The sequence below is a fragment of the Lutra lutra genome, chromosome 18 (genome assembly GCF_902655055.1).
Source record: "Lutra lutra chromosome 18, mLutLut1.2, whole genome shotgun sequence".
NCBI lineage: Eukaryota > Metazoa > Chordata > Mammalia > Carnivora > Mustelidae > Lutra > Lutra lutra.
Genome location: NC_062295.1, coordinates 12,650,669 through 12,672,445, shown reverse-complemented (window position 1 = coordinate 12,672,445; position 21,777 = coordinate 12,650,669). Strand labels below are relative to the sequence as shown.

At 49.7% G+C, this 21,777-nt stretch overlaps 1 protein-coding gene across 1 annotated transcript in view; it reads right to left on the bottom strand.

The window, feature by feature from the left end:
• Positions 1 to 21,777, bottom strand: part of LOC125090673 (nodal modulator 1) — a 62,328-nt gene that overhangs the window by 12,312 nt on the left and 28,239 nt on the right. Inside the window, exons 17-29 of the mRNA XM_047713563.1 lie at positions 20,377 to 20,440; positions 19,267 to 19,362; positions 16,465 to 16,683; positions 16,292 to 16,374; positions 15,062 to 15,221; positions 14,813 to 14,939; positions 13,211 to 13,324; positions 12,237 to 12,364; positions 10,909 to 11,050; positions 7,471 to 7,554; positions 6,172 to 6,282; positions 3,579 to 3,680; positions 2,003 to 2,122 (exon numbers count right to left, since the gene is read on the bottom strand). Of these exons, the coding sequence (XP_047569519.1) occupies positions 2,003 to 2,122; positions 3,579 to 3,680; positions 6,172 to 6,282; positions 7,471 to 7,554; positions 10,909 to 11,050; positions 12,237 to 12,364; positions 13,211 to 13,324; positions 14,813 to 14,939; positions 15,062 to 15,221; positions 16,292 to 16,374; positions 16,465 to 16,683; positions 19,267 to 19,362; positions 20,377 to 20,440 (1,550 nt within the window). The remainder of the gene's footprint in view (positions 1 to 2,002; positions 2,123 to 3,578; positions 3,681 to 6,171; positions 6,283 to 7,470; positions 7,555 to 10,908; positions 11,051 to 12,236; positions 12,365 to 13,210; positions 13,325 to 14,812; positions 14,940 to 15,061; positions 15,222 to 16,291; positions 16,375 to 16,464; positions 16,684 to 19,266; positions 19,363 to 20,376; positions 20,441 to 21,777) is intronic.

Genomic DNA, 21,777 nt, shown 5'->3' with positions numbered 1-21,777 from the left:
TCTTACCTACCTCCCACCTAGGACGGTGTCGAAAAGCGGTACACAAAACGGTAACGTGATTGCATGTGGGAAAGATCACTTTGGAACTATTCTTCACACCCTACACCAGGAAAAACTCCAAATGGACAGAGATGGAAATGTACAAAAGGATACCATACACGTACCGGAGGAAAAAGAAATGCCTCTAAAAACGGAGTGGGGGAGACTTTCCGAACTATGACTCAAAATTCAGAAGCAATGAAAAAAAGACTGACATATTTAACCTAAAATATAAATGTTTGCATAATCAAAATAAAAAAACAAATTGGGAAAAAAATAGGTACAACATGTATCACAAGGGGTGAGACTCCCTTATAGACAAAGGGCTTCCAAAACAGATGAAAAAGACCAACAATCTAGAAAAAAGTCAACCGTTTCCAGAAAGGGAACACAGAAGCGGTTCTTAACCACGTGGAAGGATGAGAAATGCAGAAGACAGCGGTGTGGAGATGCCATTTCTCATCCACCAGACTACGAACATTCTTCAATCTGACCACACGCTCTGCTGGGGGAAGGGCTGCCATCATACACTGCTAGTGGGAATGCAAACGGGACAGCCCCACGGAGGGAAAGCAGCCCCGTCCAGCAAGATTCCAGATGCGCTGACCCTGTGATCCTGCCCCTCTACTTCTCCGGGTCTGTTCCACAGACAGCCTGGCAAGCACTCAGGCACATGCATGCACAAAGGCAATCACTAATGGGTTATTTGGAACAGCAGAAAACCAGCAGCAACGCGAACGTCCATCCAGCAGGGGCTAACTGAACGTACTGTGGAACAGCCACACGGAGAAGTGCTTTGTAACGCAGCTGTTAAAAAGGAACAAGGAGTAGCTAAATATGGTCCTCTGCACACAGTTACCTTTTAAAAAAATAGAATTCTGACTCTTCACGCTGAAAAGACCACTGACAGTGACCAGTGCAGTAGCTTGGAGGCCAGACTTCTGTTTTATTGTAGCTCCGTGGGCTCTACTCTCACTGCCTCCCAAGTCCAGGATCAGCAGGTCTGAGGTTGGGCTCCGGAGCCCATTTCTGGGACTGCTCTGTGTTTAATCCTCAGGTGATTCTACTGCACGCCAGCTTTGGGAAGCGCTGATCTAAATAATCGTCTTGTGAGTGTGTGGTTTGTTTGTCCTGTGGTTTTTTAGTGTGTTTGACACACGATCCAATGAGGTCTACATAATGCAAACGGCTGATAAAACGAGCTAGGTCCTGATAAAAAGAGCTGCGTGCCTCAGTGGGTTAAGCGTCTGACTTTGGCTCAGATCAGGAGCTCATGGTCCTGGGATCGAGCCCCGCATCGGGCTCCCTGCTCAGTGGAAAATCTGCTTCTCCCTCTGTCTCTGCCCCCTCCCTGTTCATACTCTCTCAAATAAATAAAATCTTTGAAAAATAATTTTAAAAATAATAACAATTTTGAAAACAAGCAAGTTTCTTTTAATCTACAGGTACCCCACCTATTTGTGTTGCTTTTTCTTTCTCTTGCAATTTGTCAAAGAAATCAGGTTCCAGGTGTTAATGTCCCCCAGTTTCCCACAACCTACACTTAGAGGTTCACTACATCCCTGCAGCATCCTTTATAGGCTTGTGTCCTCTCTATTTCCTGTAAACTGGCACCTGGTTCTAGAAATCTGGGCAGGTCAGGGGTCCCGTGCCTCCTGCGGAAGGACCATAACACCCCAACCACAACAGAGCAGTGACTGTTCTCCCAGAAAGTCACACCTGAGCCACTGACCTAAACACATCCCCTCCCCTCACTGACAGCTTCCCTCTCAAAGGGAACTGAAGACACCAGAACTCAAAAAAGTAGAAAAGCATCTAGAGAAATCCAGAACGCAAAAGGGACCTGCAGCTCAAACAGCCCTCAAACAGCTGCCCTCCCTCACTAATAACCCGGCACAGGTCATGTAGTTTTCCTCCTCTCGCCACCCCGATCGGCTGTTTCCGAACTCCCCCTTTTCCTTACCGTGGGATTAAAAATCAGGGTGATGTGTTTATGGTAGCCCACAGCCGTGAAAGAAACCTGAGGCAAGACGTAGTCATACTGGGATCTGGGGAGCGTGGAGTCCAACAGCACAACGTAGTTCTGTGCACAAGCAAAAGAATTCACTTTTATGAAAGACTTTCTGTGTTTAAAGAAACCCCCCGGTTTACGCATCCAAACCAAGGTCGCTAACTTCAGAGCAGGAAGCTCAGTGGGCTATCCTATCAGTGACAGCCGTGTGTCCCCAGCATCTTGGAGATGGCATCTTCCAGTAAAGCTTTCAAAGCCTGGGGCATTACTGTATTAGCATATTCAACAGCGACGTAACTGCGGTCCTTTGAGGATCTGACTTTATGAAACACAGAAAGTTATTACGAGCCACTTCTGATGAGGGAGATACACGATCCAACTGAGAAAGACTGCTTTCAATCCAAAATGAGGTTGACTTTTAAGGGACGGAACTTAAGTGGCTCATTAGCTGGCCAAGTTCTAAGAACACAACGTCTCTGGAACGATACCAGTGGCGGTCCCAGCCCTGCGTGCGGAGCCCCAGTGGTGTGCTAGACGCCACGAGCACTACATGAGGCAGACACCTGCTCTGCTCTCAGCCACGGACAAGGTCAGGTTTACTGCTCCCATCTCACTATGGGCGGTGAGCCCAGGGGGAGTCTGCCCCAAAGCCCATGCTATTTCCACAGAGCTATTTCCAAAGAGCTGTGCTGCCTACGGTGGCGAGTGTAAAGGGCATCTTGAGAAATGGGGAGCGACTCCAAGGGTCCATCGGAATCTATTTCATTATTTTACAGCCATTTCCTGCCCAAAAAGGGCCATAGTTTATTATCCCTGGGGCAGGTGGTAAGAAGCCGGGACAGAAAATGTCTTAGGTAGGTTCGCTACTGATAAACCACATGCCAGGCCCACCAGGAAAGAACAGAATTCTTTGCAAAGTTTGCTGTCACCATGACAACTGCAATAGCTTGCTCTGTCCAAATACAACTGATAATAAACATTCCATAAGCAATATAAATGATGTCCGCCATTAAGGGCTTAGCTAAATAAATTATAGCATTTCCTGTATTAGAGACTATTGTGCAACCATGAGAAACCACGTTACAAAGGTTTAAGGACAGGGAAAAGACTTCTGATATATTCTTCATTGCAAAGTACAGACTATACAGAACAATGTACAAAAGAGTCCCAGCCTTGCATTATTACAATACACCTGTACATTTTTATTTACAGACACACAAACACACAATGAAAAAAGACGAAAGGATACCCATCAGCACGTGAATAGGGGCTACTTCTAATTGATGGGATCCTTTCTGGATCCCCCTTCCCCCTAAAAAATCTCCTGCATGGATGTATATGATTTTTTGTAAACAGATAAAGAGCAAATTAAGAAAACAAACTCTATAGAACCCAACCTCCTCTGATTCAGAGAGCATGTCAACCATGTCTGCAAAGAGGTATTAGGAAGGAGAAAACTCCTTCCTTAAACACAGAAGTAGAGTTAGACGAAGACACGGGCTGGAATGCAGCCACCGGTGTTAGTTACCTGGCCATCTCTGAGCAGGGGTGGAAAGTGGAAGAAGAGGGACTGGCCCAGGGAAACCGTCTGGATTGGGTTGTCAAGGTTTTCACTTTTGTAAAGCTTTACCTGGAGAGCAGAAAACAAGGCAGGGCGTGCTTTCGAAATTAAAACACAATCAACATTTCATTTCAAACACTTCGTTTCTCTTCGGGATGGCCTAGCTCTCGGCAGAGAGAAGGATCTTTGGGGAACGCAGATATCTGAGAGAGAAACCGTCCACCCCCGGCCAGAACACGTAATGCATCCCTCGATCACCTGAGACTCCCAGTTCCATGACCTGAATAGAAATGATAAGATTTTTAAAATTGGGGACGCCTGGGTGGCTCAGTTGGTTAAGTAGCTGCCTTCAGCTCAGGTCATGATCCCGGTGTCCTGGGATCGAGTCCCACATCGGGCTCCTTGTTTGGCGGGGAGCCTGCTTCTCCCTCTGCCTCTGCCTGCCATTCTGTCTGCCTGTGCTCGCTCGCTCTCCTCTCTCTCTGACAAATAAATAAAATCTTTAAAAAAAAAAAAAAAAAGATTTTTAAAATCGATTGTGGCAACATAGGTTAATGATTAAGATGGTAACAGTTAGTATAACGATAAGAGTAAAAGGAATAGTTTCTACTACAGCTATGAATGCTGGGGAAGCAAGAGGCACTTTGCACACACGCTGTCAGTAATGCTGGCTCTGAAGGGCATCATTGTTAGCCATAGGGAGGCCCCGAGACTGTACCCCCTAAAGTCCCACAATTTGTACGTGGTGGCACCTGGGGCTCAAGCCACATCACTGAAGGTCAGGCGCCACCCAGCATGGCCTCTACACATGCTGTACCCTCAACTCCACCAGCACTCCTTAAGCTCAAAACATTCCTTTCGCATCGGCTTGTCCAGGCTGCTTCCAGGAGTTTAGTCCTGTTTCTAGCCTTTCTCTCTGGCCTGTCTTCATTGTCACTACTGCGAGCAATGGGACAGGCGAAGGAGGGACAGTCCTGGCTGACGCTGATGGCTCTGCCCTGCACCTGCCACAGGAGGAAGCCAGAGGCGCCCCTCCCCGGGGCCCAAGTAGACACCTGTATACAGAACACACGAGTCACAAGACGTTTTCCTAAAATAAAAGTCACAGACTGGAGACCAGGGGTCACATCCAAGACCATGTATGCATTCTTGTGCCCTATATGGTGTTCGGAGCAAATGTGAGTTCACTGGCCATGTTTAAAAAACCAGATGATTTCAGGTAACTCTAATTTCTAGCTTCTCTAGGAAATTGGGAGGTGACCCCAACTGTGAGCCAGGACTCCAACAGGACAACAATCACAGGGAGACGTGCCATCCCCTCCTGTCTGCTACAGTGTGCCCCACGGCCCACCCAGCCCGCTTTGCTCTGGCCCCGCCCGTCTGGTCCCCACAGGCAACACGCTTGTTAAGCTGGAAGGAAGAGCAAGCTCAGAGGGGAGTTAAAATCTCAGTGCACGTTCTCAGCCAAGCCCGAACGCGCCATTGTGTATAAAATTACTACCATCTCGGGGCGCCTGGGTGGCTCAGTGGGTTAAGCTGCTGCCTTCGGCTCAGGTCATGATCTCAGAGTCCTGGGATCGAGCCCCGCATCGGGCTCTCTGCTCAGCGGGGAGCCTGCTTCCTCCTCTCTCTCTGCCTGCCTCTCTGCCTACTTGTGATCTCTCTGTCAAATAAATAAATAAAATCTTAAAAAAAAAAATTACTACCATCTCTGAAAAACACACTCCTGTGGCAATTCATGGACATTTCTGAAGGGATCCTAGAGCAGGGTATAAACATTTCCTTAACGGCACACAAGGAGATTTGGTCAGGGGCTGAAGATATCTTGAGAGGGCGCGGAATCTCAGCTCTTGCATTTCACAGCGGAGGAACCAGGGTCCACAAGAACGGAGTGACTGCCCGTGGCGGCAGGGTCAGCAGGACGCGGCTCAGACTGCCCGATACTAGTCCCCCACCCCCCACTGCCTCCACCCGGGACAGATTTTTTTAAAGTTACAAGGTTCAGGAGCCTGGGCAGCTCAGTGGGTTAAGCCTCTGCGTTCAGCTCAGGTCATGATCTCAGGGTCCTGGGATCAAGCTCTGCATCGGGCTCTCTGCTTGGTGGGGAGTCTGCTTCCCCCTCTCTCTCTGCCTGCCTCTCTGCCTACTTGTGATCTCTGTCTGTCAAATAAATAAATAAAAAATCTTAAAAAAAAAAAAATCTTGCTAAAAAAAAAATTTTAAAAATAATATAGAATAAAAGTTACGAGGCTCTCTGCCTTAAAATTACCTCTCTGCTTTAGACTCTAGGTTGTATGGAGCATTCATTAGGCTGCTACCACAATCCTTCCAAAGACTTGTTCTACGGCTAAACAAACAGTTAATCTCTAAGTACGAAGCCTTTCTCCCCAGGCCATCAGCAAGCACTCTCCCAGACGCACACCGGGGTCTCAACCTCAGCCCTCATCGCCTCTCGCGGCAGCGCGCTAAAGCGAGTGCTGGGCAGGTCTGCATATCCTGCTCCTGCTCTTCTCAGAGCTGAAAAGAACGCAAAAATGTCACCGTAAAAAGCTAGTCTTACCCATAAAGTAGGGAGATACTCGGAGGAAGTGATCACATTTCCACTTAAGTCAAATTGATTGATCTGCCGGAAAACTATAATGCTCACATCATCGATGTCATTATTGCCAACCTAGAAAGAGATCAGGAACAATGTTGGTGACGAGGAAGCCAGGAGAGGAACTTCTACTCTAGCGGGTGACATCCCAGGTGCTGTTTCATAGCAAACTTCACTATTCAGTTGTCCACATCCAAGTCCGAACTGGCAGTAGGAGGTAGGGCTACAGCTAGCCCACGACACGTTCTGTTGGACTAGCACAGAACTTTTTTTTCCTAAGTTTCCATTATTTGCCAACAATTTAAAGAGAAATTGCATACACAAAAAAAGCCAGGTTTTCCAGCCTCTCTTGGAACCTGAGACAGATGTGTTTGCCTGGTGGCCATCAGCAGGGGCTGAGGCACGACTGCCCCACGGGTGGGTGTGCGCCCCCTCCCGTTGGTCCCTTCCTCTGTATCTGCCAGGCTGTGGTCCTCATGACTTTCCGTGACCCTGGACTTAGCCACTGTGGCAGGGAAACACGTGACTGTAAGATGCTGCCCTCACAGACATTTAAAATGCCAGATGCCATAAAGACATCAAGAAAATCCACTTCTTAGCCAGATGGTCCTAAACGGCACACCCCTCTCCTGACGCCTCATAATCTTCATGCCTAATGCCATCTAACCAAGCCACCAAGAGGCAGCATGTCCTACCCCCCCGCCATCCTACCCAAACCCTCCGGTCGAGCAAATGAGAGTCACTCCGTGGGAGAAAAGTTTCACTTCAAAAGATTCCCGGGCTCCTTCCTGTGACCTGGAGGGAGAGCTGCCTCTTTAGGGACCAATGAGCTAAGTCGTGACCCAGAATAGCAAGAGATTCCACCCACCTAAAAACAGGGTCATCTGGCTATAAGAAAATCAGGGGCCCTGCCACCAATTAAGGCCATGTTGTCTTTATTACCCTCCCTTGACCTCAAATGCCACTTCGACCTTGAGGTCCTCAACTTGGAGAATAATGATCAGAGTTTGCTAGGGTCGGGGGAAGAGTGAGAAGACAACTGCTCAGACTTCTCTGGATTCAGGACAGCAATGCTGCTCATTAAAACCCCGCAGGAGACGCTGCTTGTGAAGATGACACCATTCTAAGAGGACCCTTAATTAGGCCCCGGAGCTCCCCCTGCAGCAGAGGAAAGGCAGCCACCCAGGGGAGCCCTAAAGTGTTTCTGATCGGAGGAGAAGCACTCATACCGCTCTCCGTCCGCCACAGAGTTTCGTGCCTTACCGTGATGACCCGGTGGTGGGGGAGGGCCCGCTCGATGTGGTCGTTGCCTTCTGCCTTGAGTTGCACATGGTACACACATCCCGGCTGCAAGCAAAGCCAGGGGTCAGGTGTCTAGAGGGGCTACTGCCCGAACCTCACCCAAGCCTGCTCCAACAGCAGGCCCGCAACATAACCACGCCGCCATCCCTACCCCACCTCCGTCCCTGTCTGTGGCCTGTTAACCTTCTTAAGAGTCCCTTTTAGAAACACCCTGAGGAAGGAACATGTATCTGGAAGTCTGTAGTTCCTTCAAGCCCCAAGAAAAATTGATGTGGCTTCCTGCTTCAAAGCTGCTAAGCACAAACTGCTTATTCTGATAAAATCGGTCTCCCTGGCTGTCCAACCCCACCCCCACCCCACCTCACACCCCTCCACGTTCCCCTCTCCCCACCTGCATTTACACGCAAAGTGACATCAGCCATGATACTCCCAAATGCTTACCATGGACATGACTTATGCCAAGTGAGATCTGAGAATTTCCTTCTTAGAAAAATCAGTTCTCAAACTTTTTATTCTCTTGCTCAATTTTACATGTGGACACAAAGTTTACCAAAGAAATCATCATTCTAAGAAGCTTTCCAAGGAACCAATTCCCGATCAATGGCACAACTGAGCTGCTCACAGGTTAGGATCTAAAGCATTGGGCCGAGTTCAGAGGCGTCTATACACAGCTAACGGGGGACAACCCTAAGATGTAATCATGGATAAAAGCATTCTGGTCTCCTAAAATACTGTGTGCTTTGATAGCTATAGGGTGTGTTTTTTCTCTTTTAAGATTCTGACTGTCTGGATACCTTCCTTGAGCTATTTTATAATGAGCACATGGCACCTTTACAAAGACAATAAAGCCATTACTTTTTTTAAAACCGAGAACAAATTTATGATTGCCGGTAGACACATTCATCGACTTTACAGCTCAGTGAGGGCTGGCAGTACTGGGTTCAGCTCAAAAGAGCCATTTGTGCCCTAGAGAGGAAGGGACATGAGGAGTCACCTGGGCAGAAAAGGGGACGGGACTGCCCAGTCCCTCCCGCGCCTGGGTCACCGGGAGCCTGTCCAGGCAGCTGATCCACCCCAACCGGCCCCCTCCTCACTCGGGGCCCAGGCTGACGGACTTGGGGATTTGCCCTCATCCTTTGGCAGTGGAATCTAGTGTCGCAGCTTCTCGCCCAAGGTGAAATGGATGAACGAGTCCCGACTGGGGCCAGGAAAGCTCCAACAAGGGATCTCCAGCCTGGTGTCCTCTGGGAGACTGGCAAACTTGAATCCCAAACACTGGCTGAGGAATGGCCCAGGATGTCCCCCCAGAATTGTGGCCTGGCACGTGGGCGGCCCCCAGGGTGATTCCAAAAACTACCAAGAGCACTAATAAATTACCACGTATTAAAAGGAGGAGGAGGAGGGTGTCTTTAGAGCATCAATTAAAACAGAAATCTACTGCGCCGGAGAAGGAAACTAACTCTCTGCAGTTTAATTACACAAAACGTGTTAAGCTGGGAGTTTAGAAGAGCACGTCCGGGCCAGCAAGACGCAGGAAGAACCAAGAAGGGGATGCAGATTTTGAGTTCCTGCAACCGTGAGAGTGAGGTAGGCCAAGAACACAGAGTCCACCCAGGGGAAGGGAAGCTTGCCTAAGCTCGACCTACACAGACACCCACCAGATCCCTTCCCAAGCTGCTGGCCCACAAAGCTACAAACCAAGACCTGAGCTGGCCATGTGGATGAGGGCTCTCAGGGGGAAGCTGTGTGTGTCGATGCTGTCAACTACTCACTGAGTCCCGGTGCCCGACTGCCACGTGTGCCAGAAACACCGACTTACTTAGCACCCACGGCCGAGCTCTGAGGTGGACCTCACTCTCTTCCTCATCTTACAGACGATGAAGGAGACACAGAAAGGACAAACCCCTTGCCTGAACGTTAACAGCCAAGCTATGACAGAGGCGGGGTTCACACCTAGGCAGCTGAGAACGGAAGGGCGTCCGTGCAGCCAGCAAATGACGGAATTGCAAAGGCTGGGCCTGCACTGGCCTCGTGAGGCCGAGCACCTGGCTGCCACCAACGGACGCCTCTCCCCCACCCTGGCTGCAGTGACCCGAGACGGCATCCCGCCTGTCTGTTCTCGGAACCACTGCACAGGAAGGCAGGGGCCTGGAGGCCACGCGTTCCTCGGGGGCGGGGCTCCCCCCAAACACAGAGCAGGGGACAGCGAGAAAGGAGCGTTGCGGTAAGACTTGTGCAGACTCGAAGCCTGGCAAGGTAGCTGTCATCTTGATGGCTCTGCTGAGAAGAGGCCACGAGAACATGGATGGAGTGGTGCATAGAGCCCACCCAGTTCGTGTGCATCCAGCCGGGCCATCAGAATTCCAGTCCTCGGCAGAGCCAGGAAGACCCCGCCAAGTCCATCCTCCTCCTTCAGCTTGAACACCCCAAGCTCACCAGGCAACCTTCCCACCTGCCTCCCAAGTACCCCAGCATGTGACCCTGGGATGCTTTTTGTTTGGGGGCAAGAACAGCCGTGTCCCAACTAAATATTTAAATAAACCGGGAGCCTGGCTGACATTTCAGCTCATGATCTGGGCAGACAGGAGCCTGCTGCGGAGCTGTGTGTGCCTGTCCGTGCGGGCAGCTAGGAGTATCGTGTGCGAGAGTGAAAACCCGGAGAAGGGGCCCAGTGCAGTGGGGCGGTCCAACCCACACGCTGGCAGCGACCACCCAGGATATGGGTAACGTCTGCCGAATGAGCAAACGCGTGAACGCACGAGTACGAACTGAGGAAGCACCAGAAACCTTGAACCGAACAATGCAACTGAGCACCAAAAGGACAAATGAGCTGGTTTGGCCCACACAAAAAAGTTGTGCGTTTGTGGGGGCTTGTTCTTCTTAATTACTTGTTGACACTTAAAGTCAGGAGCTTTCACATGGAAATCTGAACTTCTGACTTGTCTTTTGACAATTCAAAGGATCTGGCGGTGCCAAGCCTGTCTTCACAAGTGGCTATAAGGAACGGAGTGGTAGCTGCCCCCCTCTGGGCTTCACCACAGTCCTCACCACTCCCTAGTGCACACCCAGCATCCTCCGGCCATTCACACGCCTCTTCCAGCCCCACAGACGTTTGGTCTGAGCGCCCTGGCCTAGGCCACAACCACCCAATACCAGCAAAAGCTCTAGCAGACCCACCACTTTCCAACTGCATTTGGCCACAAAACCCCAACCCAATGTGTGAGCTCGATGAGAGATAAACTGTGCCAGGTAAGACAGGGACTAGGAGGAGTCTAGAGCCCTAACTCCCCAACCCTAAGCCCCTTGCCCAGCCCATTCATACCAGTCTTGGGAACACCACAAGACACCTCTGCACACAGTGTGAAAAGACCCACTAACAAAAAACGTCCCAAGTCTCACCAGCAATCCACGTAATCTGAATTTCCCGTCCTCATCTGTCACAGTGTCTTCTCCGTAAATACTACAGTCATTCTGTCCCACTGCCTCCACGGCTACACCCTGCTCCGGTTCTCCGTTTAGAGAAGAAACGGTCCCGTAGCAACTAGAGTGACAAGAGAAGACACAGACCATGGTAAGTCCCACGGTTTTCTGAAGCACACGAAGGATCTGCAGTCAAGTGTCCCACGTTTACCAGCAATTTACGGAGTGCCGAACAGCCCAGAGAGAACTGTCACTGATGACCCAGGCCATTCAGTCCAGGCTGGGTCACTTCTGGATCCAGCCTTCCTGCCCGAAGGCTCGAGCCAGCTGGAAGACTGTCATCAATTGCTCTTCTTTACACGTTTGAAGGAATGCTCCAGAAAATTACAATTAAAAAGGGCGAAGCCTTGGGGCTCCTGGGGTGGCTCAGTGGGTTAAGCCTCTGCCTTCCGCTCAGTCACGATCTCAGGGTCCTGGGATCGAGCCCCACATCAGGCTCTCTGCCCAGCAGGGAGCCTGCTTCCCTCCCCTCTCTCTCTGCCTGCTTCTCTGCCTACTTGTGATCTCTGTCAAATAAATAAATAAAATCTTTAAATAAATTAATTAATTAATAAGAGCTACGCCTTAATTTATTCCACCTTGTCTTATTTTCATTAAACTGTATTTTAAATAATGAAGCATCCAATGAAATGGAATCAGTTTCTCTCTCGTTCCACATACTCATTTGAAAACGGCCCATTTTTTCCTCAACTTTTTGATTAATCGGTCTTTACCTCAAGTGCTTCCGTGTACCTTTACAAATACATACGTGTGGTGTGTGTACACGTGTCTATATCATACAGCTCCATAGGGCTAACATAGCTGACACACAGTGTATCGTCTATGCCTACCAGCATTTGTGCAAACCATCTCTGCCAGTCTCTGAAACACTGGAAAATGTGAGTGGCTGGGAGACAAGGAATGGAGGAAAACTTAACACTTCTTCCTCTCTCCAACATTTTGAGGCCTTACTCAAGTGAGTTCATTTCCTCCTTCTTAAAATTTAATTCGAGTTTCAAGCCCTTGTAAAAATCAAACTTTTAAGCAACTAAATGGGCTTGCTCAGACCAATTTCAGAATAGGAACTTTGTGATGGAATCACTAATTTGAGGAATTCGAAAAAAAAGGCAGCAGTCAACACTCTCTGGACTTGCTCTTGTATCTCCTGTGGCTCCTGAATGGGGGGAGGTGGGTTCCCAGGAAACAGAGGCCTGAGCGGGACTCCCGAGCCCAGGCCCGGATGAGCGGGGAACAGGCGGGCCGCGCACCTGTAGGCCGTTCGGTAGCCAGTGACGGTGATCTTCAAGTTCTGTCCCTCCTGCACCTCGATCATTTGCGAGGACGGCTCGAACCGGAATTCCTTCATCATGGGTTTGAAGTAGTACTGGCCAGGGCTCTGCCGAGAGAAAGCCCAAACTGAGTCTCTGCTGCCACCTCTAGGTGTGGCTGAACCGGGGCAACTAAAGGCATCAGGGACAGGGTTGTGGCCACCAGAGCTCTGGCGCTTCCCACACAGACAGAAACGGTGACTCTAGCAACCCTATAAATGGGTTACAGTGACAGCAATGACAACTGTAACAGCAGGCAGAATTAGGTGCCCACAGTACCTCTGTGAAGTAGCAACCAACCTGAATTTTATCAAGAAACTGAGGCTCAGAGAGGTCAAGTAGCTTCCCTGCGATGACCCAGCAAGGAAGCCCCAGAGGGAAGATTCGAAGCTGCCTCACTGCCTGCGGGCAACATCCCTGCAGCGGTCACTTTATTCCCACAACTCACAGAACGGCCTATGAACGTATACTTCCTGAGGCCGCATTGGCCAGGGCCCCGGACAACATCTCAAGGGAGACGGTGCTATCCTCCCACCATGTGGACCACAGTTTGCAGAAGAAACACAAGCTAAGCCCCAAATGAGCCTCGGCATTGTCAACAATGTGACGCCGTGGTCTAGCAGAGGGATGCCGAGGACAGGAGCCACTGCAGCCACAGTAATTAATTACACTGTCGTCGTGACAAGCTGGCGGCCAGAAGACAAGAGGCGTCGGTGGAGGGAACATGAATCAGCAACATTAAGTTCTAGTAAGAGCAATACTCTAATTACGGCTGGTCTCCTAAGAAACGTAAAACACTGCACGCCAGGGCTCTGTTCTCACATTGTCAAGCAACGCAGAAGTCACGCATGCTGTTCCCCACGCTCTCGGGGAGGGGGGATGACCGGTGGGCGCTAAACCACAGGTCACCTTACCAGGTTGGAGAACGTCAGAATGCCATTGTCCTGAGTCAAGAGGTTGGAACGGAACACGCCACCGCTGAGGGACAAGAGGACCCCGGGAAGGGGCTGGTCATCTTCGGCCTTTATCTGGGGGCGAGAAGGGAAGACAAGAGCAATGTAAGACTCCCATTCCCCACTGAAGACAACGTTTCAAAAGTCAAGAGGCAACTCTTCTGGGTTGTGTTTCTTTTATCATGATCTGCTGGGGGACAGAACGTCTACTCTTCCACCCCAGGGGTAACTCCTGTTAAGAGTCTAGCACGCAGCCTTCCAGAATTGCCTCTGTGCCCACACGAGCACATAAACACCACAGGCTAGTGCTGACTGACAGGCAAGTTCACGGCAGGGGAGAGGGGAGGGCAGGTGGATCAAGCACGGGACCCCGCCACACGGCCCTGCACCCCACCGGCCCTCATCCCCGACATTGGTTCTTACTTCCCGCACTGCCAGGCCACACACGCCTGCGCACTGTGTCCTCACGCACGGCACCCTAAAGCAGGGGGCGGCCGTCCGCAGCACGCAGACCGGCCGCCTACTTTTGCAACAGAAAAGGAGGGACCATCAAAGTGTCCGGAAACAGGTATATCTTTGTGCACTTATGGTTTCCTCTATTCCTAGGGGAATGGCCGGGACATCGTGCCCTCTGAATTCAAAATGACGCCAACACACTGCGCACCGAAGCGAATGGAGCCACCTCCAGTTCCATAAATCATCCACGCCCAGGGCCCTACACACGCTCCGAGAAATGGCCATTGTCTGAACCACTGCGAATCTAACCTAAAACCCAGTGTTTCTCCCCTAACTTCCTTTGCATTTGGTGAAGTTGAGTGCTGCTCCTAGGTTAACTAGTCACTTGGACGACTTCTGCCAATTGCTTTTTCCTATACTTTGCTGTTCTTTTTTCTATGGGGTTTGCCATTTTCTTAAGGATTTTAGCAGTTCCTGATAATCCAGGGTATTTCTTATGGCTCAACGATTCTTCCCAGTTGGAATGTCTTTTGATTTACTTTAAAATGCATCCTGCACAAGAGAATTTGAAATTTGTACGAGAGGTCATCTGTGCTGCTTCTCCTTGAACCTCTATATTGAAAAGAACCACACTCAAGGACCTCGACACTGGACAATGGACTCCACACGGCATGTTTCTTCCCAAGAAGAATGGAGGGAAGAGAGAATGACATCAAATACCACTCAAGGAACATTCTATCCTTTTACACACAGCACAGTTAAGGGTGAGAGCTTGAAACACTTGCCAAAAGGTACACAAACAAGCTAAAGTCAACAGGTCTCCAAATTACACCAGGTGGAAGGAAGCCCCCGAAAAGGGAACATTCTGTATGATTCCATCTGTGTAAACTCTAGGAAACGCAAACTAACCCACTAGTGACAGAGAGCGGATCAGATCAGCAGGAGGGGCGGGGTGGGGCGGTACAAGGAAACTCAGTGGGGTGGTAGACTGTCACTGTTTTCAAGGATGTACCCATACGCTAAAATAATCAAATTTTAGGCTTTATGTGCAGTTTACTGTATGTCAATTATCATACCTCAATAAAACCACTTTTTAAAACATGTTACCTCAAAGCTGACGCCGGCCAAAGCATATGCCTTAAAGTCTCCTATGGTTCCTTCCACCGCAGTCAAAACATAGCCTTCCTTCTGCGAGGACACAGTGTACTCCAGGTCGCTGTGCAGGGGCCCCACGCTGCACAAAAGCAAGGAGATGCTGGGTGGCTGTGTGTCACACCTGCGGGAGGCCTCATCAGCCCCGCAGAAGCCTGGGCTCTCCACCAGGTCCCAAGCAAGTACTTCTTTGGCAGGCCTTACCTATAGGCACCTCTGTCATCAGTGAAGACTGTGATCAGGGGAGAGCTTGCCCCCTTTTCACTGATGACAATCTCGACTCCCTCCAACTCTGGGTGGATCTGGCCTTCCAGAAATAAGCCAGCTTTCCCGTGGATCTCGATCAGCTTTCCCGGGCAGCTTTCTAAACAGGGAAGAAACAGAAGAATGGGACCCAGCTGCCGTGGGAGGGGGCATTCTGGCTGGGGGCTTCCCACTAAAGAGGGGCCTGAAACAGAGGTATCTGAAGCTAGCGCTAAATAAGGTTGTTTAACATTTAACAGAAACCACAAGAATCGGGGAACCCATGCCTCTATCCTTGAAAGGCCTTGCTCAATGACTGGGAATGTCAGCAGATAAATCTGACAAAGGCTGGGTTCTTACTACCGCTTTCTCCATTGTCACAAGGCCTTTCTGGCAGGTAAGAGGCTATGCAACTGGACCTGAGGTAGGAGCTCACCCCAAATGGGCTGCCCGCAGGGAAGTCATGCTATTCAGTACAACCTCCTTCCATATACAGATCACGTCAACGCCCAGGACCTAATGAGCCCATAGCATTAGACAAAATGATCAGGGGGCTCCTGGGGTGGCTCAGTGGGTTAAGCCTCTGCTTTCAGCTCAAGTCATGATCTCAGGGTCCTTGGATCGAGCCCCACATCGGGCCCCCTGCTTAGCAAGGAGCCTGCTTCCCTCTCCCCCTCTGCCTGCCTCTCTGCCTACTCATGATCTCTTTCTCTATCAAATACATAAATAAAATCTTTAAAAAAAAAAAAAAAGGAAATGATTGGAAGCCAAAATACAAATATTCCACCAGCCATAATTCTAATTGTCTGGTCTGAAGAAAACCCTCCCTCACCCCTACCAACAAGTATAAACACCACGGAGAGTTCAGACATCTGGTGGCTAATGCTCACATTTCAGGAAGCAACGGCTTTTTCACCTGCCTTTCGGTGGCAAACTAAAAATGCAGGGAAAACAGCTGGTAGTCCTTCTCCAGAGAGATGGCCCAAGTTCTAATAACCAGAGTTACTTTCATCGACTAAGACCTTCCATTCACTCACTCACTCGCCAAGCAGTCACAGCTCTGTGCCAAAGGGGATTTCAGAAGCTGTACAGAGACGGTCTCATGAGAACAATGACACAGAACATGTTTTTAAATGCAGGTAAAGGAACGGCTGCAGAGACGTGTCGCTGGCTCCCTGAGTTGACACTTACCTCCGCTGACAGTGGCTTCCATGGAAGGCGGGTAGAAGAGCAGCTCTTTGGACGATGGTGTGACAGTGATTTTCTCTCCAGACCTAAAACAATGAAAATACTTCCATGCGGCTGGTGCTGCCCTCCATTAGGAAGGCGATCAGAATGAAGGACAGTGGAGAGAGCGAGCTTACCGTGCCCAGTAGGAGAAGTCATAGGAGAAGGGGCCCTGGAGCTCCTCTACCATCTCCTGGACGGGGGGCTTGGTCCTCCCTTCCCCCACATCCTCCTTGCCGTTCTTCTCCCGCTCCTGCCTTCGGCTCTCAATCTCGGCCAGCTGCTGCTCCCTCCGCAGCTCCTGCACAGACTTCAGGGGGCCTAGGACCAAGGCGGGTTCACTGTCAATGGAAGATCTGGAAGATAGGAAGGAGCAGCCCAGAGCAGGTGGTCACTTATCCCTGCAGTTGGTGGCAATTTGACATTTCAACAAGGAGTCATCCACAAGTAAAAAAGCCAACCCCCTTATAAGGCCACCACAGTGGCACATTCCGGTTCTGTTTCGAACATACCAATCGTTTCTTAAAAAAATAAAAACTGAACTTCTTTATGATGGCAGCAGATCTAGGAGCTCTCGGCTGGGATGAAGTACTTTTGTCTTGAAGAAAGTGTCAGATTTCCCGTAGGATGTGGAAGTCTTTGCACACCACCATCTTTTTTCATTCAACCCTAACCGAGAACACTCTGCTAGAGAACCGGTACACTGGACAGAAGACATTCCCTGACTGTGTGGAATCCACATTCCGGTGGGAAGAGGCAGACGCCAAACAGAAAATGATGTCAGGTAAGTACAAGAGAAAAACAAAGCAGCGTGGAAGGATAGAGTGCTGGGACATGGGGGTGCTGTTCTTCACTGGGCTCCCTGGTGAAGGAGCATGGTGGGCAAGAAAATAGCAAGTTCAAAGCCTTTGGAGCCTGGGAGGGTGCTCTCTTGGGGAGATAGCCAGAAGACAGAGGTGGCCTGGGCAGAGGGACCCAGGGGAGAATCAGAGGGGTCAGAGGGTCACAGTGGAGCAGGTGTCAGACTAGGGCTTCGCAAGCCTTGTTGTGAACCCGATTCCACTTGGGGTGGGATGGAGAGCCACTGGAGCTACAGGCAAAGGCATGACATGATCTCTACTTCAAAAGGATGAACTCTGCCTTCTGCATGGAAAACACACCGTCATGAAGAAAGAACGCAAACAGGCCAGGGAAGATGGCTGCAGCAACGATCCAGACAAGAGAGAGTGGCTCACACCAGAGTATGTAGGCAGAGTGCTGAGAAGGGACAAGATGGCAGGCATATTTCACTGTACGGCCAAGGATCTGCGCGTGGACTGGTTGGGTATGGGACGCGGGAGAAAGAAGAGTCTAGGACCATCTTGAGAGATGACAAAGACTGGGTCTGTGGAAGGTAACAACCAGGAGTCCAGTGTGGGACACAGTGAGCACAAGAGCCCCGGGAGGGATCCAGGCAGCCAAGTCCCACCGGTACATGCATCTCATACAATCCCCAGCACAAGCAAATGAAACAAAACACCCTCTGAGGTTACAAAAATGGATTCAATAAAGACTGAAAATAAGAGAAGATAGGGTCATGACTGGTAAGAACATGAATTTCTAGTCCCACCAGTAATTGCTACTTTCCAAGCAGGAGAATAGCAAAAGGCGCTGTTCCAGCACCAGGCACAATTCTGGGTCTGCAAGAAACACTCCCAAGTCCATCTCCAAGACACCTGGTTCCCCTGAGGGATGTGGGGCCCCTTCAATCCACTCTCCTCAGCCAGCAGCCAAAGACTGTCCCCGACACTCGTCCCTCCTGACCCCACTGCTCAGTGCGTTGCCACATCCTATCAGTTCTATCTGCTCAACAGCCCTCCTGGCTGCCCACTGCCCCCCAGCCCACTACTATCTGTCTGGCTGAACCCCCATCAGCGCCCACCGGGACTCCTGCCTCAAGGGATGTCCACCTGTGGGCTGCTTCTACCTGTTCACTCAGCAGCCAGGGGGGGAGCTTTTTGAAGCAGTCACCCTCTACTTAAACACATCCTAGTGTCCATGGGACAAAGCAAAGACCCTTAACACGGGCTGGGGCTACTGGCCTGCCTCCCCTGCGGGCCCCCCGGCATCCTCACACGGCCCAATACAAAGCTCTCATCGCAGGTGCAACCTCACAGTTCCGTGTGCAACACCCGGACAACTGTCTGTGTCCCCTGTTGCTTCTAAGTCCCACATATGCAGGGGCAGGCCCTGAACACCAAAGACTCTCCACAAACACTTTTGGCACAGGAGGACGAGTAGAAAAGGCAGTGGACAGAGAGATATAGACACAGCTAAGAAGGTCACTTAAGGTAAGGAGGGGAAAAGTTACTCAGGTTCCCATCCTCTCTCACAAAGAGAGTCACGTGGCCAAAATTCTTTGATTTCTTGAGAAAATTAGGGTGTCAGACGCACCTCGCCACACTGTAAACATTCCTCTCAAAGGTGACGTTCACATGAACCTGACCCTCGGTGAAGGACCGTCTTTCATATACCTTCTCCCTCATGATCCTTCATAAATCAGGTGCCATCTCTACTTGCCCAGCCTTCAAGAAATGGTCTCAAGAAAAACAGGCAATTTCTCTGAATTTCCTAAAACACTTGAAATGCAGTGAACAAGGTAGAGAATTTTTTTCCCCTTAGCCGAGACAGGACGTGTAAAGGGTTCAAACAGAAATTTAAGGCACAGAAATGAGCTGTCAGAAGGCTCTCCCTCAATCCACAGTTAATTCCAGAATCATAAGAGGAGAAGATCAAGGCTATGGTGAATTTACGGCTATGTCGTGTAAGAGGAAAGGCTGTCTGTACACAAACCTAGAGATAAGAAATCAAAAATAATTTCCAGAGTGTCTGCTGGAGAAGTCCCCAGGCCTCGTCCACCACCCCGCTGTGCTCAGGCCACCGCAGAGCACGAGTCTTACTTGATCGTCACAGTGACATCCATCATTTTGTCAGTGGTGATAGTTCCAAGGACATGGTGGCGAATGGCTGTCAACGTCAAGATACTGGGTGATGACCTATAAATCAAAGAGAGAAGAAAACACCAGTAACATCACCTAGTTGTTCTCAAAGGATCAGAGACACACCCTTTATGGGCAACCGTTCGGACCCTGAAATATACTACACGGAATTGCTCTAAGTTTCGGGTGAGGTACTCCTGACATACCTATCAGTGTTTTAAAGAATAAACTAGGGGCGCCTGGGTGGCTCAGTGGGTTAGGCCTCTGCGCTTGGCTCGGGTCATGATCTCAGGGTCCTGGGATCAAGCCCTGCACCGGGCTCTCTGCTCAGCGGAGAGCCTGCTTCTTCCTCTCTCTCTCTGCCTGCCTCTCTGCCTACTTGTGATCTCTCCCTGTCAAATAAATAAATAAAATCCTTAAAAAAGAAAGAAAGAATGAATGAATAAACTAATTTTCTGCTCCAAAATTTGACACCTCCAATTCCCAGTGAAACCCTCCAGCGTTTGTAAGAAATGTAAAAACGGGAGGCTGGAATTTAAGAAACTCCCATCAGAGTGAAGGCTAGAGGATTTAACCAAGAAAGTTACACCACTTGAAAACTTCAGCCTTCCGTCCTGGGTTTATAGAATTTCGAGGAAAGAAATCTCAACTCCATTTACTCAATAATTTATCCAAGTGTCAGGGTGCCTGGGTGGCTCAGTCGATGAAGCGCCCGACTCTTGATTTCGGCTCAGGCCATGATCTCAGGGTCATTAGATTGAGCCCAGTGTCGGGCTCTGCACTGGACATGGAGTCTGCTTAGGATTCTCTGTCTCTCCCTCCGCCCTTCCCCATATTCTGCTCACACTCTCACTCTCTTTCTAAAAATAACAACAACAACAATAACAATAATTTATCTAAGTGTCTTAAAATCCTTACGTGAAAATTCTTTTTAATATCTAATTTTACCTCTCCCAGAAAAAATACAGAAAAAAATCTCCTTCTGGTTTTCAGAAATAACTGAAGAAGAGGTGCACGCCCACTCCCCTCCAGAGGCTCACACACACCATGGGCGGCGACCACCCAGCTTACGTGTCGTAGGTGTAGAACGCTTGCTCAAACCGGTGGCAGGAGCGAGGGGTCACCTTGTACACACCTGCAGCCGGGAAATCAGAAGTCACATTCAGAGGAGGGTGTCTATCACCCTGGGCACCTCCAGCACTGAAAATCCACAGGCAGCACCTCTCACTCGAACACACAACACATAGCAGATGTGCAGTAATGAGATCCCAGATGCCTTTTCTGCTGCCTCCGGCAGCTTCTTCACAATGACCTGGTCCATTTCCTGATCCCTCACAAGCTCAGGATTTCATTTTCCATAACTGAACAGCTCACATTAGTTTCAACTGCCCAGACCAAGCTAACAGGGATGTGCACACGGAGAACAGGAAACACATTTCTACCATTTCTACCGCAAGTGAGACCGAGAATTTTCCACTTAACAGATTCTGTTAGAGATCCATGAGATAACCACCTTCTTAGACTCAGCCTGACCTCCTTCCTAGAAATATTCCTAAAATGGGGCATGGAGCAGAGGAAGGCCCAGAAATTTATGGAACGATTGCAGAGGACACTTGTATGCCATGAACTTAGATGGGGTAACAGCTAAGTCGTTTGCTGGAGGAAAACAGTCAGTTTCAGGAAGATTCGAAACCTCACGATTTATTCCCCGAAACAGTCACTAACCCACCTGGTGGCCATGCTTCCTACCAAAACCTGAAATGAGTTCCAAATACCTCTACTGTTTTCACCCCACGGAGGAAGGCCCTGTGCAATTACTAAGAGGAAAAAGACGGGTTTCTCCGTTCCGTTCACTGCATTCTTTTCATCCTACAAATGTGGACGGAGCACCAGCACCCACTCCAGGCCAGCTATCATGCTGGGGACAGCAACACAGCAGGGAAGACTGGGTATTCTACCTCAAGAACCGAGAGAAGTCACTAAATTATTCACCAGGAAAATGCAAAATAAAACCACCACGAAAGGCCACTTCACACCCTCTGGGACAGCCAAAATAAAAAAGACCTAACAGATGTTGTGAGGATGTGGGAAAACGGGAACCCATGCACACTGCTGGTGGGGACACCAATGGGCACACATGGCCCCGTCAGAAAACTGTTCAGCAGTTTCTTAAAAAGTGATGCATAAATCTGCCCTATGACCCAGCGGCTCCGTTCCTGAGCATCTAACCCAAAAGAAATGAGAACAGATGCCCACACAGACTTGGACCCAAATGTTCATGGCAACATTATTCTTAAGAGCCAAAAACTGGGAACTTCCACCAACCGGTGAGTGGACACACAAAACATGATCTACCCACACAATGGAATTCAGTAACAACAAGGAACAGACCACTAATACCTGCCCCAACACGAACCTGAAAACATTATGAGGAACTTCAAAAATGTGCTAAGAGAAAGGAGGCAGACAGAA